At 36.3% G+C, this 24,430-nt stretch overlaps 1 protein-coding gene across 1 annotated transcript in view; it reads right to left on the minus strand.

The window, feature by feature from the left end:
* The window catches only part of LOC150097887 (neuromedin-U receptor 2-like), a 236,397-nt gene that overhangs the window by 152,516 nt on the left and 59,451 nt on the right, over positions 1 to 24,430 (minus strand). The window contains exon 2 of the mRNA XM_090406622.1: positions 8,697 to 9,251. Within this exon, the coding sequence (XP_090262748.1) occupies positions 8,697 to 9,251 (555 nt within the window). The remainder of the gene's footprint in view (positions 1 to 8,696; positions 9,252 to 24,430) is intronic.

The following is a 24,430-nucleotide window of genomic DNA, read 5'->3' on the forward strand; positions in this document are numbered from 1 at the left end:
GAATGGTCCAAAATTTCCATTGATCGCTATTCTACGCTTGTGGAAAATATGCCCATAGGATTGTTGCAATCATCACAATGAAAGGAAGTCCTACATCTTAAGGTGGGTGCATGTCTGTTTCTTCTTCATGCCATGGTGTCCCTTGACTTCTTTCCAAGGAGTGGGAGAGAGAGAGAGAGAGAGAGAGAGAGAGAGAGAGAGTTAAATTGTATATTTTCAAATTTCTGTTCTATGTATTCTAAACATTTCGATTCTGTTTTCTAATTCCACCTCAAATGCGTCTTCTTTATGTATTCTTTATGTAAATCGCCTTCTTCCCAACCAATGTTCGTTGATAAATTCAAAGTATTTAAACTTCCGTTATCAAAGGCCACTTTGCAAGCAGAACTCGTCTTATAAAGAGGGGAGGGAGAGAGTACCGGTCTCATACGGAGGTGGAGGAGTTTCTCATTAAAAAAATTCAAATTTAATTTCGAATATTCAAATAAATTCAAAACAAACAGTTCTCTTACATACTTATAAGTCTTGAAAGATTTGCTTTACTTTTTTTTTGAGTTTCAAGTCTTCCTACAGTTCAAATAAACTATGTACGTAGGATGAGGATTTCTGCATCAACATCCGACCGGATGAAGAATAGATAAATTTCGTTTTTTTGTTATTCAGGAGTGAAATTCATTTCAATATTTAAATGCGAATGATTTGTAACTAAATTAGCTGTTGGGATTCGGAAGCGCAGAAACGATACGTCATAGAAATGGGCTTAAATGCCTTTTGAATAATCTGTGTGTGTGTGAGAGAGAGAGAGAGAGAGAGACACTAATATGTAGTCTATATTTCCTAAGAGAGGTCTCGCCTATTCCAGTATTGATTTAGTTTGTAATTCCTAAAAACAGTCCGTCTGAGGATTTTTGTTTTTTATGATGCGTGTGGATAAGTGTTTTTTGAGAGATCAGAAATGGAGTATAAAAGAAGTGGCAACCTACTTAGTAATGTCTGGTCCTCTGAACTTTTTCACAAGGGGAAAAAAAAACAGTTCTCCTGTATGCTCTTTGGAAAGATATCAAAGTTTTTTCCTCGTCTCCTTTGGCATTGAATAGGCATACTTGGAGTGATGCCATGAAAACTTAAATGCCTCCGTAACCATTTATCAGGAACCCAAGTATGACGATCGTAAATGGAAGGGCAAGGAGGGATAGCCTACCATCTTATTAAACACTTGCCTACTGAATATTTCATCTTTTCTTTCTTCAATATCCGGGGATATTTACAGGTCGTTGCACACATTTCTAGTAGGTGATGAATTAATAATATTTTCTGTAACAGAAAATAAACGCATGATGGAAAAATTATATTCAAAATATGTCAAGATTTCTTCGGCTGTTGGTATTAATTGGTTTCTACAATCTGATGCTTTGTAGGACAACGCACCATGGCAATATTGTACCTGCTGTGATTTGAGTCTCAATGGAGTAAATACGTACTGTTCCCTAATAATCTCGTGAAATGGAGATGAAATAGACAGTGAAGAATAAATTAGTAGCATATTTTGTGGAGGACCGAAGTGGCATAAAGAAAATTCCATCTGTCTGGTGTCTAGAGTAGGGTTTGTAGATTAGACGACTCAATCCAGCAGGATTTGAGTTTATTTGTTCTTCGCATTTTGGGTCTAATTTTATTTTAACACGAAGTACGAAAGTCGTGCACTGTAAATCTCGAGCACGCGTTATTAAATAACAGTTAGGATTAGGAACACGAGATGGCTATAGTTGTGTGTTCTATTGTTTTGCTTTCGTTCATCCATCCTCTGAGGTTGGCAGCAATCTTTTGGCGACACTGGAAGCGGACAGTACTGTCAACTAGCTTCCGATTGGGACCAAAAAAATTTTTAGCTATTTTCCCTCCTTAGGATACAAAATCGTGTAGGATTTATTCAATAATACGCTATTATTAATGCTTCTTCTTTCATGAATGGTTGTATAGCAGAAATTTTTGACATGACAGAAGACAACAGCGTATCGATGTCAATATTTGTTACCAATAATTGGTTTTGTTTTGTTCAGACGATCGGCGGTGTAATGGTAATATTTTCTTTTTCGCTAAAAGGACCGTAATTAAATCAGTTGCTTCAGTTACCTTTGATGTACCTACTAGAATAACGCTTGGAGACCAAAGTGAAAATTATCTTCATTTCCGTCCTTTGTTTAGCTTTCAAGTGAGTTCGTTTTACTTTGCCGAACTAATCCTCCCAAGAGTTATAATAACAGAGGCTTTACAGATTCTAACAAGACAGTTGAATCAAATTATTCTGCAATGAAATCGAAGCAGTAGAGATTCATGAAGCTAATGGATTTGATCTGTTGACTGAAGTTTGTTTTGAGAATGAAAAATCCCGTTAGTTCTGTGATACTTCAGATAACCTCCCAGACTGATACCCAAATGCAATCCGTAGCTTCAGTGCATCGTTGCGGTACTTTTCCATTGGGCTACTGATATCAGGAGTGTGCTAAATGTCGAGTATTTGCATTACCGCGTGCAAACTAATCCAGACCTTGACGTTGAGATCTGCTAGGAATCCATCGAGTTATCTGAAAGTTTTCATTTTTGGTGGATTTTTCCTGTTTAAAAAATGTAAGTTCAGAAACTCACTTGTATATTTTAATCACCACTGCGTGCGAATGTAATACAGTGGGTAATAATTAAAAACTATTAAAATAATTATTAATAATTATAATAATAATTATTATTAATTAATTAATAATAATTAAATTGATTAAAAAGCTATTAAAAGCTATATAACAAGTGTTTTGCATGGTCTGGCTTGTTTTTTTGAAGAACGTCTTGGTATTCGATCTTCTACTGGTTCGTTTTTTTTTTTTTTTTTTTTTTTTTAGAAAAAAAGGTTAGAAAACAGAGTGGAGGTTCCAAAAAACAACTCAGTTCTTGCATACGTGATTTAGTTCTTAATATTGCTTGCCAATTACATTTAACTATGCCGTGGCAGTTGCATGTGACGTCATTTGAAATCTTATGGTCACTCCAGTGGGTTTTGGGGGGCGCCTTCGCTAGAAACAATGGTAAGGTCGCCGATGCCCTTTCCACAAAGAGCTAGTAAGACAATCACAAACATCCATGCCCCTGGCGGGATTCGAACCCGCAGCCTCTTGGCTGGAGAACGGATACCTCACCAGCTAATATTTAACTTAGAATATTCTTCAATGTATTCTTCAGAATTTCGTTGCCAGTACCCTGTTGATCTGGCCATCGTCTTTTATATTTGACAACGTAATCATCCACTAATAAAAAAAATTAAAAAACTAAAGCATTGTGTTGCTGACGTATGCATTACCAACCCTCCTAAAAAAGCAGATGGAAATAAAACATGGTTGCCATAGTAACATAGCATTATATCGTCGCATCAGTCTTGGTTAAACTATTACAATAAGGACGTCAGTATCTGCGTAAACTAATATAACAGTTGGATGTCGAATGCTTGTTTGATTGCATCGGGTTTAGTATTACCGAATCTTCCACTGTGGCTCGACTACAAGAAAACGTAACTTCGGCTGGAAATACGACCCCAACCAAGTTGCTTTCCGCTAAGAATTGCGAGAGAGCATCGTGAATATGATGCTGCCTTCTGCTTCCATTTCTAATACCAGAATGTTCGTAAGCTTTCTACGTTTTTGTCGCGTGACCTAAAGGTCTTAATGTGGACCATTTATCTATAGCTTCGCTTCTTAGTTTATCTTCTGAATAAAAAATTAGAAAATGCCACATCCCTTTGATATTCAGTTACTATCCCTTATTGTAGTAAGAAATTATTCTTGTAAACAAACGAAAAATATTCCGATACCATTAAAATTGTCATTATTTCAACTCTCTGGTCGTCAAGTGTTTGAAAATAAATGGGACGTTGTTTGATTTGGTTTGTTTGTACGTTCCTGTCGTAACATGCGACCAATGGACGTGTACCTTATCAGGAGTTGAAGCCGGTTTTATATAAGAAGTGTTATCAGTGCTCGACACATTGGTAAATGACGTCACCCCCGAACAACTGCATATAAGGTTATCGGAGGGGGTGCCGCTTCCGCCGAGGAAGCTAACACCAATAGCGTGAAGGTTGGTATGGAAATCTGGGCTCCAGAAGATTCAAAGAATCTACAGGTGTTCATTCAGGTTAATAGAGGGAACAGTCCGTAAACATCCCCAGTTGTTTGTAATGAAGCAGGCAAAATCAACTTCAAAAAATCGATGACCTTCTCTCTTTCGGTACAACGATGGACAAATCCTTCATCGGACGTCATTTGAGGAAAATGTGTTTTAAAACATTGACTGGATAGCCCGTAGTCTAGATCTCAACCAATGAAACACCTTTTTAAATGAACTGGAACGTGGGGTGCGTATCAGCGATGCAGTATTGTAAGTATGGGATCGTATTATTGAAAACTGGTGGGAAGTGATGAGGGATAAAGAGGAGACCCACATGCTGCTGGTGTGCAGTTTAAGTGTTTTGAAAATAAAGTACTAACCCAGTGCTTATCCCAACACGATTATTTATCCGTCAAAGGAGTGGAAAAATGTCTATCTTGTCTGCATCTCGTATGAAGGCGATGGCCAAACCCGCTTTTCTGTACAGAAAGTGTTTAAATTCCTGGAAGGCGAGTCTACTTAAATTTTGAATCTTTTGCGAAATTCCCGGACTGCATACAAAGTTGCCATTGAAATAAAAATTCTTTTTTTTTTCTTTAGCCCTCATTCGCCTTACAAAAATACTCGGACTTCCGGTGTATGCAAATTTCTGAATTCTAATGAGTACAACCCCTTACACGTGCAGCACGTCATCTCCTTGGTTGCAATTATGGCTCTTCTTTCTTGTTATGCTCCAAGTGCATCCCCACCAAAGCTTCACGAGGCGACAATCGCTTTTTTTCATCCAAAATGCCAAACTTCCATTGACTTAATGGAATGCTATGGAGAAAGTTGCATTAACGTGTTTTTGCAAAATTCCTGGACTGCATACGAAGTTGCCATTAAAAAGAAAAAAAAAAAAAAACCACCTTTCAAGACCCGCTAGTAGATGATCAAAACTCTTTGGTTGATCTTGTAGACTACGATGGTCGACGGAAAAGAAATGGGAGTGTCAGCTCGCATCGAGGGATTAAAAACAGCGACATCCCTTAACTGTTTAAAAAACTTGTCTTCTCTAGAAACCTCCCATCAAAAATAAAATAAAACTGAGATGACCTTATCACAAAACAAATCCTGCACATCCCCACAGAACTTCAATTTTATGATAAATTTCTGAATCTTTGTTTGTCCATGTTTTACTGAAGATTGTAGACAAATGCTTCCATTTTCTAAGGAAGTATGTTCGTGATATGAATTTGTACGTTGGATCAATAGGAGCCTATCTAAGATCCTCGCATTGGCTCGACACTCGACAGACAAACAGGATACCCACAACATTGTTAGCACCTCAAACTGTCACACACAATTAGAAATGTCACAAATACGGAATTTGAAACGTAATAGTTGCGTAAATGTTCTGGTGAATGGTTCGTTGAATTGACACGATATACGATTCATCATATATCGTGTCGTAGATTGTCGTGTGAAACGAGACAAACTAAGACGTGGATTTAACGCGTGACATCTGAATGTTTTCCTCGTCTCATTTAGACATTTGGCAGTCGCGAGTCCTTTGGAATATAAGCCGCTTTCTCAGGACCGATCGCCAAGCACATCGACTGAACAATCCTCCTTCGTATACGTGAATGCCACTTTTAACTCTTCATCCAACAAAGTCAAGATCCGAAACGTTGACTTTATCGAACTGTAACTAAGCAAGGTCTCGTGAGATACACTTAAATGAATGATCTCAGTAACAGACACACTTTTCTATAATTTTATTCGCTTTTTGTTGCAACGAATGCGCTCAATTTATATGCACGAGTTGCAAGCGAATTACTGTGTCTTCTGGGATAGACGATGCGGCTTGTTTTATATGAAATTTGAGCGACTTCATTTACTAGAGGCATGATCACGATTGGTTGTGTAATGCTTTGAAATTTTAATGAGAGTATCACCTGCGATGCTAACAAGGTCTTTTCAACTGAATTTTCTTTCCTAGCCTGTGCAGTTTTGATCCGTTAGTATGGATGTTTGTCTCTGCCAATCGTGGTATGTACTCTCAAAGGGTTAAAGCTTGCTTAATGAGAGCTGATAGGAAAAGATAGATGGTATTAGTTCTCATTCAAATGCGAGCCAAAAAATAAATCAGATTTGGCCAATGCATCATTTGTAAATACGATTCGGAAATTCAAAAATATTTTGTGATTAAAATACAGGCTGGCCATAAAATAACTTTCCCTCTTTGGAGGCATCTGTAGCTAAAACCAATAAACGGAATGAGACCAAATTTTATATTGAGACTTTCGAAGGCATGGGGAGATAATTTCCACGAAAAAAAAAATAAATAAATACCAAACGTCGCCGATAGGAGAAATTTTGGCGCTGGTGGAGCAGAAAACAAACGGATAATAACATTAAAGGCAGATAAAATGGAATAATAACATTTCGAGTGTAAGCGACAGCCGCGTCACTCATTCCAGCTGGTTCCCAACTTGCATGTCTTGAAAGAGAACATAAAACGGGCTTTTATGAACATCCAATCCGACTCCTTACGCTCAGCTGTAGAGCATGTCGCACACACGGATGCAATTTGTTGTACACAAGAAAGGTCAGCACATTGAAAATCGTGTATGTGGTTCAGGGGACCCTGATTCTGATGAATAAAACATTATTTCCTGCCAGTTCAATCCCTTCATTAATTTCTGTGTCTCTCGCAAGTCGTTGTTTTAGTTTAATTATTATTATTATTATCATTGTTACGCGCCACATATCCAGCCGGAATGAGCTTACACCGTCGAAATGTTATTATTCCATTTTATTTGCCTTTAATGTCATTATCCGCTTGTTTTCGGCTCCGCCAGCGCCAAATTTTCCCCTATCGGCGATTTTTGGTACTAAAGCTTTTTTTTTTTTTCGCGGAAATCATCTCCCCATGCCTTCAAAAGTCTCAATATAAAATTTGGTCTGATTACGTTTATTGGATTTTACCTACAGATGCCTCCAAAGAGGGAAAATTATTTTATGGCCACCCTGTATATTTATTGCTTCTGTAATGTTTTTAGTTAATTTTGTACATCCGAATGGCTTTGCGCTTCGCAACTTTATGCCCGGGAAAGGAGTGTGCTGGGTTCGATTCCTGTCGCTGGCGTGAGGAGCTTACGAACTTTCTCAGCCATAGCCCCGTCTTGGGGGTGGACAGCAAGTTTTTCTACCGAGTTTCTCCCGCAAAGGAGGATAAACGGCTCCGTGAACACATGCATCTAGAGGCATAGGGGCAGCCCCCTTATCTTCGGGTCAGATACGGCTTGGAAGGACTTAGGATAGCTCCCTAGCAGGCCAATAGGCCTATTACGAAAAAAAAAAAAAAAAGGAAGAAGAGAATTTTGTACATGCGTAGTTTGCATGTCGTTGGTTAGGGTTAGATTGGATGAGTCGCGTGCATTTTAAGCATAAATGAAATTCAGTTTAATGATGCGAATTGGCGGTCAGGATTCATTCATATTAATGTGGACATTCAGGATGGTTAACTCAATGAATCTAATCACCATCGGTTTTTGTTTGTATACGATTTTTAAATAGAAACAAAATATAGTGTTTTATTTTCCGCTTAAAAAACTAACAAAAAATACGAATATATGTGTGCCCATAGAATAGTGAGGAACATGCTAAGAGACCCACAATTACTTGAGCTGTGGTTTTTCGTCGCTAGGCAACACTTAAGATTAGTGCATGATTTCAGCCGTTTATCTCACTGACTGTTGTTGCTATTCTATATTTAAACTTATACGAACAAAGGTGTGAAATTCTAGTTAATTCTCAACAGAGGATCCTTGATAAATACTCAGTGTTTTCCATTGGAACTACTTCTTTTTGACCTTGACGTAATAATTTTAGTATGTGCTGAACGTACTTGTCATCTGTTTGGCCATCCTCCATCCATTACGTTCTGTGTTCAAACAGAATTTTTAAATGCTTCATGAAAGTCTTAATTTGGTCCCGAATATGAACTTGCATCCACGCAATCTCTCCGGCCTTGTTTTTAAATAATTCCAACTCCATATACGTCTTTGTCATATTTATGTTCTTTGTTAAACATAATGAAGTGGAGAATATTTATTAAAATATTAAACAAATTTGAAAATTCTTTCAAGGAATGTCTACCGATTCCTTCAGAGCAGTCGATATTTGTACTACCATTTCTTAGTAATACCTACGTCTTATTAATAGTAATACTATATGGATCACTGACCCTAAATCTTCACCCTCATGTGGAGCTCCAGCTTTAGATTTGCCTGCTTGGTAATCTCCTGCTCAAGATGCCAATATGTTTCTAATATTAGAAAATCCACACCAGTGTACATCCAGGTCCCTTGCACCATCCTGCATTCGAGTCACCTACGTACCTGTTGCATGCTCAATGGTTGTGTGTGTGTGTTCACAAGCTGGTTTGTTATCCGGACTTGGGGTAACCCTCTACCTACCTTCATAACAGACCGCTTTATCGAAGAGCAGGGGTGGTTTCGAGCACCATTACAATAACAAAGACAACCTCAAAAGATACTCACCTAGCATTCTTACAACCGCTCTCCTGGATTGGGTCTTTGACCTTTCCCCATCGTTAGTCTTGTTGGAATTACTTTCCGAGGTGCAACGATGAAGTGTGCTTGATTGTCGCAGAGTGACGGCGATGCGAATGTAGAGGGCCGTAATGAGCGTCAGCGGAACCACAAAGAACAGGAAAGTGGAACACAACAGCAGCAGTTGCCATTTATAGTTGGGATCGTTGAACGGGAAGCCGCACCACGCAGACTCGAGGATGGGATCTTTGTTGTTGGGATCCATGATGTAGTTCACCTGTATGAAGACGCCGTAAGGGGACGCTCCAGCCAATGATATCAACCAGATAATCACGATGTTTCGGATAGCGTGAGAAAGCTTGGACTTGATCTGCTGGCGAATGGGATGGCAGATGGCAACGTAGCGCTCCGTGCTGAAGGTGACGATGGTTAGAATGGAGGCGTATGCGGTGGCTTCGGGGATGATTGCTTTAAGTTCACAACCCACACTTCCTAAATCCCAAGGGTACTGTTGCCAGAGGGTGTACAGTTCCAGTGGCATGGCTGGAAAAGAAAAGCACATTCAGGAATTTTTTTAAGTAATAAACGACTTATTTTTCTTTGATTTAAAATTACATTTTTGATACTTAATTGACAACTGAAATGATTAATTTGAAACTCCTTTCAGACGTCAACCGTCAGGATCGAGTACTGCAAATCAATTTGAAGAGCAGTGGAGCCACTCACACCGCGACAGCCTTCCATTGTTTTAGACGCCGTTATGTCCCTTTGAGGTGACCTTGGAGTTTCTCCTTCCTATCCACTGACTCGCTATAAAGAGTAGCATTGCTTATGTGAGGTATGGATTTCTTCTTTGCCTTTTTTTTTTTTAAAAAAATACACTGGGCTTTCTGCAAAAATAACAAACGTCTACATGAGGGAACTAGAAATACGCAGCGATTGGAATAGTGGGTTAGAAAGAGGGTTACCACGCATTATTACATCCGATATTAATTAGTTGCGCAGTTCCTGGGCACAGTGCACATGTCAGGAGAGAATGGTTCTTCTGAGAATGGGTGTGATGAATTTGGAACGAGCTGGTTAATAATTCATAAAAAAAAAACAAGTTTTATTCTTCTCGTAGTGGCGAGTTTAAATCCATTTGAATAAAACGGCAATCCCACTACAAGTCCCTTCCTTTATAATCTAAATATTTAAAATTCTTATTTTTTAACATCGCTGAGCTCAACCCGGTCATTTGTCACCGGTTATGAAATCCGAATGCGAAGTGGATACAAATGTTTTACGAGAATGAAATAGAAAAAACCGCTGCTGTAGGAGCGATTTAAGCGAAACTTGGCGATGATAGGATTAGAATGAGACGGCAATTTATTCAGCTTATGTAAATAAGCTGAATAAATTGTATAAATAAAGCTGTCTTCAAAGCATGGAAATATCTGCGTGTGTTTATGTTAGCATACAGTAATATTTAAAAATTCATGAACGATCCCCGGACTTCTTCAGGGTCACATCGTGTCTAATATTTTTTTTTTTTTTCGTTTTGAAATGTTGATAATGAGGATGAAATGATGGGCACAAACTTCTGCAGTCTCCATTTGCACTGGAATTTTTCTCACTTGAAAAAATTGATACCTTTAATTTTATAGTCGCGGTGTTTGGATATGTCTTAACTTAGCATTTAATATCGAGATTATTATTATTAATTATTATTATTACTATTATTCCTGATACCTCCAAGGAGTCCGAAGACTCATCGCCGGAGGACACCTACAACTGTCTCAACCACTACACCGAACCTCTACTACGAATCATCTCCATCAACGCCATCTACCGCCCACCTCCACCACTACCACACTAGGATTTTTGTCTGTAAATTGCGTGTGTTCTGCAGGGCCGATTTGTCTGTATGCGGGATGAAAAACCCGAGTTTCCGGGAGAAAAAACCCTGCTACCTCCGTATGAGATCGGCTAACTCACCTTCGATTGAAATCGTCCAGATAAAGATTAAGAACAAAGCCGACATGTTCTACTCAATTCAATGATAAAGGTTAACTGATTCTGTAACCCATCGGTGCTATTCGCTGTATATATTCTATTCAAACTGTAAAAGGGAACTAAAATATCACGCCCTCTAGTGGATCCTGATTCAGTCAAATGCGGCAAGCTCTTATCTATTAACATATGCTCTGAATTAACTTATAAACTTCAATTAAATCCACTCTGTCTCGTGTTAGATCACTTCAACAGAATTACAATGAATCAACCGATTGTCTTAACTGTCACGATGCAATCTCTCTACGCATCCAAACCACTCTTTTCTGAATGTCTTCAATCTTCTTGACATCCATGGGGAGTAAACCTGGGAGTTGTAATCCAATATTGACCTGAGTGAAGCCTTGTATGGCGATATCAATACTTCCTTTCACCCTTCCATAATTCTGATGTGTTGAGCTTCACTAGTTCTCTTACCAATGATTCTTAAACTGTGGAATACCCGCTGAAGATATTCAGAAGTGGATTGGTTAACTTTGACGTTACGAACGAAAGAGATAACATGATCAATTGCCCCTAATTTAAGAAATCAGTTGCTTCCTCTGATACCACGCCATTTAGCAAACAAATCTTGTCAGCGAGCAGTACATCCTTTTCTCCTGACTAGTTTTCACATACACTTATGCGAAATACTTATGCGATGTTTCTTCAACAGCATTCGACACTGTTGCTTAGGTTGAATCGTATCTATGAAAGTTAATCGGATTAATTTTAATCCTTAACGAGTTGCAGTTCTAATTTTGCTTTACAGTCTTTAAGTTAATGCTAGTTGTTGCTTGTAACTATCACGCTTAACTGATTTATCACATCGCTGCATTTTCATAAACAAATGCATGAAGGAGATGTACGGGAGTGTTTTCTACATCCCATGAGCTTAGCAGGGAAAAATGTCGCCCGTAAATCGCTGTCATCTCCGCTTTATCTGTTTTCATGAATTTGAAAGTGCGATACATAATGAAGAATACCTTCTGGAGTTTAATGCTTTGTTGTTGTTTTTTTTAATTTAAAATGGAAACAATGTTTAAAATTCTTCGCATTTTGTCCTTCGAAGTTGAATACACAAAGCGAATAAAGATTAATATCCCATATACTAAAGTACTAAGTTTTTTGTCATTTTTAATGTCATTCATAGGAAGGAAAAGTATGCAAGCAAGAAGGAACTCGATTCAATTTAATATATTTTGTAACGTGAATTTAAATGCATAAATCTCGGCGCACTCCAACTGTTAATGTAATTTTTCTGTTTCGCAACTGGGGGCTTCGTTCAGTTCGGATGGTTTTCTTTCTATTTTTTTTTTTTTTTTCCCTAGAAGCATTTCACAATTACAGCATCTCGTGCTGGAAGTTCTCAATTGGATTCGCTTGTGCTGTTTTTACTGGTAATAAAGGCACGGCAGTTGTGTGTGTTGACAGTGTTATTTAAATTCTGTCCATATCAGTAGAATTAAAAATAAATACAATGAACAAACGCAACCGCGGATTAAAATAAGGATTTAAAAAAAAAAAGGTGATGTAGTTGCGCGTATCGGTTGGGATAAAGTGTGATTTAGTATTATAATAAATGCAAATTCACTTCAAATTAAAATGTAAAATAACAACATCAGCATTGCAAAGTGTTATGACTGAAGTTTTCGATAATTTTAAAACCAGTTTTTTAAAAAAATCATCCGTTAGAGGCTGTTCGTCCATTCACCTCATGAAACAACTTACATGGCTTCAAATTAATTTTAAGAAAATTAATATTTAAGACGTGGGTGTGAGGAAAATAATTCCACATTACAATCGAGACAAATATATTCACTGGAGTGATGCGCGCAGTGGAAATACCCTTGGGCGCCGGTGATTTTAATTCTCTATCCCATCAAATGTTTAATCGTGTTATTGGAATTACAGTGTAGACGTGTTTGGATAAAATATCAAAATTATGGTAAAAATTTAAAAAAAAAATAAACTTGAAAAAATATTGTTTACGATAAAATTATACAGTTTAGTATAATACAAAATTACTTAAAAATAACATCCATTATCATAACCCCAATAATGTTCTAAAATAAAAACTATTTGTCTTTAATTGTAATGTCCAAATATTTAAAGAGACGGAGTAAACACGATAAACACTACGAACACTCTGCTACTGGCGCAAACTGAATATAAACAACAGTGGAACTGCGCGACGGACAGTGCCGCATTACGCTAATAGCTCGCATCTCATTATGATGTGCATATGCTTGCGCGCGTAGCAATATGACACTGTGGTAAACACAGTGCTGCTAGCGTCCTTCGCCCTTCTAAATGCTACAAGATGGATTTTTATTATTTTTTATACAAAATAAGAGAATTGTATAGGATTGTTGATGATAAAATTAAATATTACAAGCAAATATAAATAAATGAATAAATATATTTATATATCGAGAAAATTGGGGGTGCTGCAGTTCAGCAGTGCCTATGCACGAGTCGCCCCTGCTCGTGTGTTAAGTTTTTGATGGCTGAATACCGATCTTCAAAAAGTTAGGGCCAAAGAAGCTCCATGACTCCAATCAAGAATGAAAGGCGTTACAGGATATTTCTTTTATTCTCATCATGTTGGTAAGATAACTAACAAAGCTCGGCTGATTGTGGATATAATTAAAATAAATTTCGTAGGTAGAGGAAACGGGAGTCGTACAAGTTAACAGAATCGAAGGTATTCATAGATGGTTCACTCAGTGCACGAATTAAAATGACTGGGTTTGTGCAGAAGCGCCGAAAATGTCAACAAAGTTGTCTTTAGATTGAAATGTTCTTAATGAAAATCAAACTCAGTTTCGTTGACTCTGGAAAAGGTTTTTCAGTCCTGCTAAACGTACTCCAGGTTTGTTTTCCAAAAACAACTTAGAGAATTTGTAGCCAATCATCGCGTGTCGAGTGAGCGCTAGTATTTTATGGGGAGTTTGTATATACGCTACAGAGAAAAGAACTTTCACACCGGAAATGACGAAGCTTATTTTCGGCTGTTTTCAATGTCAATGACACCACCACCGTAGGTGTGTGTTACATAACTTTTGTCGCCACCTTGAGAGCGAATCGATCGCCGTCTATCTTTAGATAGAAGAATCGCAGCTATTTCGGAGTGCGTGTGCTTGATTAAGTGGAACTGTCCCCCTGATCACCGACTACTATCTCATGTATAAATTACTTCCGTAATGTGACTTTTGTGCCGATGGAAAAATTGCCAACTAGAGGCTTTGGGGTACGTCATTAATCTCTACGGGGCGTCGTGGATGGTTTTTCTTTAAGTCAATGCTTCGCCTCAAGTGTAGCCGTTAGCATTCAACTGAGAGTTTCTTTGCCTTCGATGAATTTATTTTCTTGGCTGCATTCAGTTGAGAACCTCGTTTTACGACTGCTTCATTTAACATTTTTCCACCTCCCGATTTCGAAAGCAACATATTTTTCTTCCATTTATTGTTTCTTTGAGCATAAACGTTTATTTTTCTAATGCAATATCAATATTTCCCCACAAAGGCCTTCTTGTGTTGCTCAATCAGCCGTTTATAGCCTTGAATAGTTCCAAGACAGAATACCAGTGGGAAGCTGATCTGATTTTGCACAAAGAATTCAATTCTCGATGTAGCTTTTAAAAAAAAAAAAAATTCACGAGAAATCAAGTAACCCTATAATTCCCTTTGTTTAAAATTTTCCTTTGATTAGTTGAAATTTCTTACACCAGTATAAGCCGAGCAGCTTACAAATTAACATAACTGATCTGCAGAGCATGCTGCGCAGTGGAGCATTTAAATCAGCGTAATCTGCGCAGATCAATTGAAAGCGTGACAGCAGTGGCGAAGAAGCCTTCGTAGGGTCGGAGATGGACAGAATTCAAGCTGTCCCATTCACGTATGAATGATAGACTGATATATACGATATTCTGTACGCAAATTCAAACTTATTTCAGATTACCAATTCAGAATCATATGAAGGACACCAGTGCACTGTATAATAAATATTTAATAAATAAATAATAAATATTTAACATTTAATTTATTTCTTTTAATATTAAATAAAATAAATACTAAATGCTGTTATAGATTATGTGACATTATTTCCTTTAATAATTCACGCATGATAAATCATGACAAAGAATAGTGACATCACTTCCGTCTTAAAACTGTCAACAACCCTTTTTTTAAAAGACACTGCGGTTGATTCACTTCAGCTAAGAATAACAGGCAGACTTTTTTTTTTTAGCAGCTCCAGCAAAAGATTTTGGGTGAATTGCTTCGTGCGCTAGCCATATTACCTTGCATTCTGTACATGATTAGGTCGTAGTTTCCCCCTATTATACTAGATGTCACAGTTATCCCCTTGGGCTAAACCATTACCCCATGAGGTAATGGGGTAAACCATTACCCCATGGGTTGTATAACAAATGGATATCCTAGTTCATACGAAGTACTTGATTGAGAGAGGAATGTAGCAATGACATTTGAGGAATAAGCTACGTATAAAAGTAACATGCTTCAGATTGATATCGATTGATAAAAAGAAAATGCTTCAGCATCAGAGAACAGTAAAAGCTCTGCTGTTGCAGCATAACGTGCGTAACTGATGCTTCATATTGGCCATTTCGAAGAATGGTCGTCTCCTGAGTTTATTAGCTTACCTGGCGTTCCTTTTACGTTAAAACATTCCTGAATAGTCAGAAAAATTGTTCTCATACAGTGAACTATTAATGCACATCTGAATATTTGCATTGACAAACATCTGTTTTTCATCATTATCATCATCATCATGCGATCAAGGATTTAGGCCTAGCATGGACTGTTCTGGCCTTAGAAGTCATCGTTGAATCGTTTAAGAGGACATCCTGGTTTTCTTTTTCCTAATGGCTTGTACTTTAAGGCTTGTTTAGGTAATCTTTCTGTTTTCATTCTTTGAACGTGTTCCATCTATCTATGTTTATATTTTTTAATTTTTTCTATTACTGGTTCTTGGTTTAATTCTTTCGTAATTTCTTCGTTTCTTTTGTGATCAAATAGGGTATACTTTGCAGTTTTTCTCATAAACTTCATTTCTGCTGTTGTTAATCTTTGTTTGTCTTTTTGTTTTATTGTCCAGATTTCGCTTCCATACATTAAGACTTTCAGGGCTAATGTATTGTATATTTTTAGCCTGGTTTGGTTTTGAACTAGGTTTGGTTTAAATATAGAGTTAATTACACCTGTTATTTTTAAATATTATTTCGCAATTGTAGGTTTATATCTTTTTTATTTTGATATGTGATCGTACATCCTAGGTAGTTACATGAATTCACCTGTTCTAAGATCTTGTTGTCTATTACTATTTTAGTTCTTGCTGGATCTTGTCCTTTAAAGGCCATAATTTTTGATTTTTTTTTTTTGTTGATATTATCATACCATAATCTTTGGATATCTCATTTAGATCTAAAATAGCTTTCTGTAAGTTATCTTCAGAATTTGTAATTATTATTTGGTCGTCGGCAAAAAGGACAGTGTTTAAGCTTACTGTAGGTGAAAGTTTAATTCCTTGATGTAAATTTTTATTCCATTTTATTATTATTTCCTTTAAGTAGATATTAAAAAGAGTTGCTGAGAGGGGACATCCCTGTCGGACCCCTTGGTTTATCTCTCTTGTATATGATAGCTCGTGATTTAATCTTATTTGTATTTGATTATTTTCATATATACTTGTGATAGCTTTTAGGATATTATTTGGTATTTGTCTTTCTTTTAATATGTTAAATAATATGTTTCTTTTAACTTTGTCAAATGCTTTTTCAAAGTCAATAAATGCAATATGTGTTTCTAAATTGAATTCTCTTCTTTTCTCTATTATTAATTTTAGGCAAAAGGCCGGGTCTATACATGATCGTCCTTTTCTAAATCCATTTTGTACCTCTAGAATAAAGTTTTCAGAATATTTCATTAGTTTGCTATTTAAGATTCTGCTATATATTTTGTAACAGGAATTTAGCATACTTATACCTCCATAGTTTTTAGGGTCATCTCTATTACCTTTTTTAAAGATAGGAATCACAATTGCTTTTTTCCATTCTGTTGGGGGGATACCAATTGAATAAATTTTATTTAAAAATAATAAGTCTTTGAATCTTGTTCTTGCTTATTTATATAGTTCTGAACCTAGCTTATCTTCTCCAGGTGATTTTCCGTTTCTTGTTTCTTTCAGGCTGATTTCTAATTCTTCTTTAGTTATTTCCTTTTTTGTTTCGTTAATTGTTTGCCAGTTGTCTTTTTAAAAATATTTGTCTGTTCACAATTCTGTGTAGTAATTTAGAAATTCTTCTAATTTCAATTCGGCGTTCAATTTTATATTTTCTTTGGTATCTGCATTTAAGTGTTTCAAAATCTTTTATACATTGGGTCTTATTTTATATAAATCATGTTCTAAATTAGAAACAAATTTGTTCGATGATTCTCTGTCTTTTTCTGACTTCTCTTTTAGCTATGGCTCTTATTCTTTTATATTCTATTTCATCTTCTAATCTTTTACTGCTTAACCATTTGTGATAGGCTTCTTTTTTCTTTTTGATTATTTCTTTGATTGTATCATCCCAGATCTTCAGTTTTTTCTTTTATTGATTTTTTGGTCCTTCCTAAGCTTTCATTTGCTGCTGCATTTAGTATCGTTTTTATATTAAGCCATTCTATTTCTATTTCGTCATTTTGTTTTATTTTATCTAGATATTGGTTAATTCTTTGTTCATATAGCCATTGTACATTTGTGTCATTCAATAGTCTAGTTTTATAAAGAAATGTTTCAAATTTTCTTTCTGTTCTTGTTACTTGTAGCCATTAGGTGGCAATCTTAATTTTATTTTAACAAGGAAGTGGTCACTGCTTATTTCATATCCTCTGTGGACTCTAACATCTAGTGAAAATTTTGATGTCTTTTCATTTAATATAAAATAATCTAATGTTGGTTTCCATCCTCTTGCTGCCCAAATATATTTTGTATGTCATTATATTTATAGAAGGAATTCGTTATTTTTAGGTTTTTAGAGAAATAAAAAACAAATATCTTAATACAATTTGTTTTAAACTTATTCATGACGTAATGTAGGTCGTTTCGTGCTATCCGACTAACTTCTTTTTATCTTGAGCAAAATAAAATGAAAAAACAATAAGGAAATTGTCAGAATTCTTTCACTGGTTTTTCGAATCAATACGAAGTCGTTTGGCCAAATCAGTAGCGCCCCCTATGAAATAATCGTTACGTATTTGTTTGTACTTTAAAAAAAATACTATTCTCTTCCGTTTTCGAACTTAGATGAAATACAATTCAGTATAAATTAAAAAAAAAACATAATATATAAAAAACTAATAAAATTTATATTACTTAATTTACATGTCTTTAATTATCAAAATGCCATTACAGACGACTCTTATAGTAAACTAAAAAAAAAAAAAAAAACGGTTGCAAGCAGCTTGGCGACTAACTACACTTGCGCAGTCAAGCGCGTGTCACGTTGCACACGATATTAAATGTAGTAAAGTTGTCAGTTAAGGATAGAATAGAGTAAGTTTCGTACTTTTGTATTTATGATCGTTGCCGTAATCGGATTAAAAATCGTGTTGTTTCCAAGTTTGATATTGGCTAGTGTTCTTAGAATTTCCGCCGATTCTTTAAAACAAACTAAATTACAATTGTTGCTATAGCATGTAATTTTATTTTCGATATTTCTGTTGATGCATTGAACAATGTCTACAGTAGCCGTGGAGTTTAATACTCATATAATTATAATTTATGGTATAATATAAATTATTACATAATTTTCTAGTTCGTATTAAAAACTCGACTTTTATATAATAAGGTGGATTGTTGCATTTATCGTTGAATAAACAGTTTAATTTTTGATTAATTATTTACAAATCAAAGATGAACTGTTGTGCATGTGCGAGACCGTTTTTATTTAATTTTTTTCGCTGAACCACTTATACAGATAGGATGCAATTCTGGGCATTAGCAGGAAATAAATTATTCCCAGTGGTTAGCGATGGTTATTTTCTTATTCGTCAGATGATAAATCAAAGCTTGAGCACATCTTAAGACCTTGTCTTCAATCAAGTGAAGGCAGCAATTGAGCACATCCTTTACTTGTAAGTAGAACGCAGAAGAATTCGTCTCACATCCTAATTTAGTGACCAGTTTTTCTTCATGTAGAGTTGGGAGGAATTAAAGAGAATGGACTCCTCAGATTTATATAAATAATCCCCCCCGGTTGTTCCTCTCCCATTAAATGTTGATAATAATGATCAGTTTAAAATTGAAAAGATATATAAAAAAATTGTTAAGCACTTATTTGAAGTAGATTGGTTTAAGAATGAAATTGCCCTTATCCAGTAAGCCACAGTAGACATGTGACTCTTTTACTGAAGTTGTGGATGAGTCTAGTATGCTATGGGAAACTAAACGACTTGTTTTCAATGGCATTTGATCATCAGGGACAAAAGAAATCCCTCAATCATTGGTATATAATGAATCTATTGCACACAGAAACTTTAGACACATAAATAACCCCTTCTGGCAACGATCTAGAAAGATGTAGGATTCATTTGAAAGAATTGATACTTGAATAAGACTTTGTAAACAGCATTCAAGTCAAATAAAACGTATTCATTGACTTCCACGCTAAGACTTAAAAATGTCTTTGGTTAAACTTACTTTTGGTTTGAATATTAAAACCCGTTTGTATCATAATTTTAATCGGTGCTGACGTACAGATAGGCTTAGTTATCATATGTGATTTTCAGCATTTGCCATCTTTGATAAATAAGTGGGAAGCATGAAAGCTTGGCTTCAAGAACCCATTAATGATGCAAGCGATTGGCCTGCTATATGCGGGAAGTGCGTCATGCTGTGACGTGTAGTTCCTCGCGAGCTACGTGAGTCTGTTCCCAAGTATGCCGTAAAGTGCTCGATAGGCAGACCAAGCTTAAGCTTCCTTTTTGTTTACGTTCGGGGCTTTATCCCCCACTTTTCCTGTTTCTTTATTCTTACACTTAAACTGTCGATTGAAGAATGAACCTTCTGAAAGAAAAGTGCTGCTATCTTAATCGCAGACAAATAAAGATTTCTTTAAGTTAGCTTGTCATGTGACCGACAGAAGGTGAACACATACAGTCCCTATTTTGGTCCGCAGTACTTGCCAAAATTGTCTTCTAAATATAGAACAGCAACGGAAAAAACTTTCTCTTTGCTGACGTCTTTTTGCTTCTTTGTTATGTCCCGTTATTTACACACCTTACTGTCTTTCTGCTAGTAATGCCTTCGTACAATTTTCTCAAAAGTGTGTGTGTGGGGGGGGGGAGAATTGTCCGTTGATCCGTTAAAAACATGCGGCGTTGGATTTAAAGTGTTTGATCACCCGGGCATTCTTCAAGAGTCCTGTCGATTACGAACTAGTCCTGAGATAGTCAAAGATAGTCCTAAGGACGTTTTTTTAATGACAAATTTTGATTCGGGAGCACGAGACTTTGGATATGACAAACAGGAAAACCAGGAACTATTCATAACGTCGTAGTCTACTACCCAAACAGGTTAAATAAAGCTTGTCTTTAGACTACATGAAAGATAAACTATTTCTTTTGAACAGTCACTGCTCTCCCCCTTCAGGATACGAAAAAATATTGAATGATATATTAAAAGGATACGTACTGAATGTGAATGGTAGTCAAGGGCTATTTTAAGACTCTTGAATTAATGAAAACGCCGAGAAAATTGTAAATAAAACACTGGCATTTAAATATATATATATGGAAATTTTAGTTGGTCCGCATAAAGGTGAGAACTTAACATATAAAGTAGTGAGTTCAATACCATAAATTTCATTCTTTTTTACGTCTTCATAATTTAGAATGTAGAGTAGGGTTCGAAAGTTTGGGGCCAAAGAAATGTTCTCAGCAGTTTGTCGTATATGAAATGCGATATTCAGCCAAAACATTGATGGTTTTGTGAGAATGGTCTTCACAGCCATCAGTGTATTGTAATTCAGATGTTTGCGCCTCATATCGTGCTTCGAGGAGGATGGAATTACCCAGCGATTCCTGAGAAGCTTCATCTCCCGAGGTCAGATCAGCTGAGGTATCTCTAGAGACACGACCTTGACGGGTGCGTCTTACTGTGTAAGCTGTTCCTTGCCTATAAAGTGACAGGGATAAGCCTGCAACAACAAGAATAGGTCCGGCAGAAAGAGACAAAGATGAATGAGTAGGACCGTGAGGACCTGCGGCAAAGGTTATCACCGAGTATTTCGACAAAGTTTCATAAATATTCATTTTAACGAGACCAGAGTGTCAGAAACTGTTTAACCGAGACTGTAACGCAGCCATAACAGGTAGCGCATCTATAACGATATTGGCAGATTTTTTTTTTTTTCCCCTCTGACTAAACGTAAAAGGGTGGATGTCAGCACCGTCTAAGAGTTGGGCTCTTCCAGGATAAGAAAGCTATTATCCATCCAACTTCAACTGAAAAATGCTCAACAATGTTATCGGATACATCTTGGAGAGCCTTTCAAGTAGGTAGGAGCGACTGCCTACTTCAGCCTCGGGCTCGCTAGATACACTGTTCGAAAAGTGGTCCAAAATCCGTTTTGAGTCAACTGTTTCGATTCTGTTACCGTTCATGTGAGAGCAGTTTTGAAATCTAGAGGCAGGCGATTCGTTATTGGAGACACGCCAATCATTTGGTTAGATTGGCGTGTCTCCTCAAGTTATTTTTTTTTTTTAATGTATTTTAGCATTTTTTCATGCAGTTAGTGCAAACGTTGTCATCCATTCCACTTAAAATATTTGTTAAAATCAATTATTTATATGCTGAAAAATCATCGGATTTGTTTCGCACTTTTGGAAATATTGCCACGATACCAATCGGGAGAAAACCGATGCCTATCTTGGGTCAAAAGATTCCGATATTTTTATCGATAGGTCTTTAAATGTGTGAATTTGTCATTTGAAGATTTCTCGTTCTGATATCGCTCTCTGTGATGGTTTATCGTGGATGAAGATTAAATACTGTGTCTTTTGGTTGGAAAGGCCAAGGTTTTAACCCCCTTCTAGCACGTGAAGAACCTTCCTGAAATTGATTTTTCGTTGAGCATACTGGACAGAATCCCATCCGCAATTTCAGGCATTTCGCTGGCCTTATAGCCTTACAACAATCTCCATAGAAATTACGTTTTAATAAATATTAAAAAAATCGTCAACATAAAGTTTCAAGAAGAAAATATGCAGACATATCGATTCGTTGTCCGCAAATCTCCTTCAAACACCACAAAATTTTAAAAAAATGCGTGCAAGCCTTTCCTGCGACTCATCCGAGTACAAATGGCCACAAAATAAACGCAATCAGCTTAACTTTCACTGGTCGTGGAATTTTAATGAGCATTAAGAAAGCAGTTGCTTGCTCCTTGATCAACAAAGGAAACTTCCAAAGAGTCTCGAATTAAAATAAAAATGAAGCAAACAAAGACCTTAGAGAAACTGTAGTTAATCTCGTTCAGATTGTGGTGGCTTAAAGGACTCGTTTTAAAACAACCCAACAGTTAGCTTCTCAAATAAACATTGGACGGTTTCTAAATGTTTTCAAGTCGAACGGAGATGGTTCCTTCTTTGAAACAGTTTCTTCGTATTTACATTTTTGTGTTTTTAATTGAGATGGAAGATCGATTTTGTGGAATTAAATTGGCACAAAGTAAACTGCAGACTCCTCGAGGGCGATTTATTTTTCAACAGCGAAAACTCACAATTAAGCATCCAGAATGCTCCAGATTTGGCAGAAAACGGTTGAGTGACGCGATCTTGTTGAGGTATCTGCAGAATAGAAAACTCTCCCACACTTACGAAATTTTCCTTCTGCATTTTAATCCAAATGGACTGCGTCGAGTCTTACGCAATGACTGAAACAGTCGTTCTATCAAATGTGGTCGAAAATCACTTTTAAAATGCAACCTGTAAAGGTGTCTGGGAAGAACACGACTCCTCACAGCCACTTTTCACCTTAATGTAATTCTGCTAAAATTTTCAAAAAACTGAAGCAGACGTCGAGAGAAAGAGAATGGGGGGGGGGGGATCCTGAAGAAAATGAATCTAAACGGACTTAAAACCTCGCACAGAATTAACTTCTGACCTTAAAAGATATTTCAGGCCAACAGCTAATAATTCTTCTGTCCTTTCGGGAAATCTAATTCAATTTAAAAGATTGCCCACCCTCATACACTGCAGATCAATTTCTGTCCACAGAAAACCCGATATATTTTCTGTCCACAGAAAAGCGAAGATATTTCGATTTTATTATCTCTTGAAAAGTGGTTTGGGTTATACGTCAAAGAAGACCTCGTAAAAAAGATAAAGAGCATGACATACATGCAGTTAATTTGGGAAAATGGAAATGCTGCCCACTTCCATTTCTCAAAGATAGCTTCTCCACTCATCTATTTCGAGAACTTTTCAAACCCACCATATCAGACTAAGTAATTTCCATTAAATTTCGCTGATGTGCTAAATCAAGAAGAGAATAAAATGTAGATCCGCCATTTTGTGTACCTAATCCTGACTAGTATCAAGTGTCTCCTGTGGTTGATATTTTTCCGAGTTGCGAGATGAAAAATCTGACTTTCTACTTACTCATGTCAAAGCCCAACTTAGGAATCAGCTAAAAAAAAAAAGAAGTTAAAAATAAAAATTGGTTAATCAAACTTGGCTTCGGCTTACACGAGGAAAATAGAAGTGCTTTTCAATTAGTGAGCCGCCAGTCTCAAAAGGTAGTCGGCGTTTACCTTCCAATAACTCGGTTTTTTTTTCGTTTTTTTTTCCCATCTTGTAAAACGCAGAGGTTGGAATCCTATCGTACATTAGTACCGGCAATGGACTTAAGTCACTAATCCGAAAAGGAAATAAGAGACGTGGTACTTGAAATTTACAAATAATAGTGATATCCATTAAAGGTTGGTTTTATAATCATAATAAAGAGTTCTGAAATTGTATCTAAGTTTATAATTACTGAATTTTCCAGAATGAAATAGATGTATAAGTGGAAATTTTTAACGGAAATAATTCATCTGTTTACATAATTATTAAAAAAAAAAAAGTTCTGATAATGCATTCAGTGGCTGAAGGCGCCAAACTAAAAGGGCTGCGCTTTTAGACAATGGCGTTAATTCAGGCTTCAGCTACCAATATGCGAACTCATTTAGCTACATGTTATTATTTCGGAAATTGTATTGGAGTGAATTCATTTTTTTTTTATTTAAATAACAGGAAAATGTTAAAATGTTTAATATTTCCAAAATTCATATAATGTAATAGCCGATTAAGATGAGCAGACGATCTCATCAGTTTGATTAGATTTAAGCGTCGTTATAGAAACAAACATTGCGTGGCTGCAGGCGGTCATTGAATGTTCTGCGCAGTTTGTAGAAACACGTGATATGACAGAAGCTAAAGTCGGTCAACCATAATGTTGTTGGTTGAGTGAATTTAAGGCTTGATTTCATATGATGAAAAGTTTACCGTATTTATTTATAATTTAAACTTTGATATATATGATGAGTCTTCGGACTCCTTGGAGGTGTCACGAATAATAATAATAATAATAATAATAATAATAATATATAATATCGCCATTTATTGACTTTGAAAAAGCATTTG

This window comes from Typopeltis vanoorti, chromosome 16 (assembly GCF_054136105.1).
Source record: "Typopeltis vanoorti isolate ZY-2024b chromosome 16, IOZ_Tvanoo_1.0, whole genome shotgun sequence".
In the NCBI taxonomy this organism is placed as follows: domain Eukaryota; kingdom Metazoa; phylum Arthropoda; class Arachnida; order Uropygi; family Thelyphonidae; genus Typopeltis; species Typopeltis vanoorti.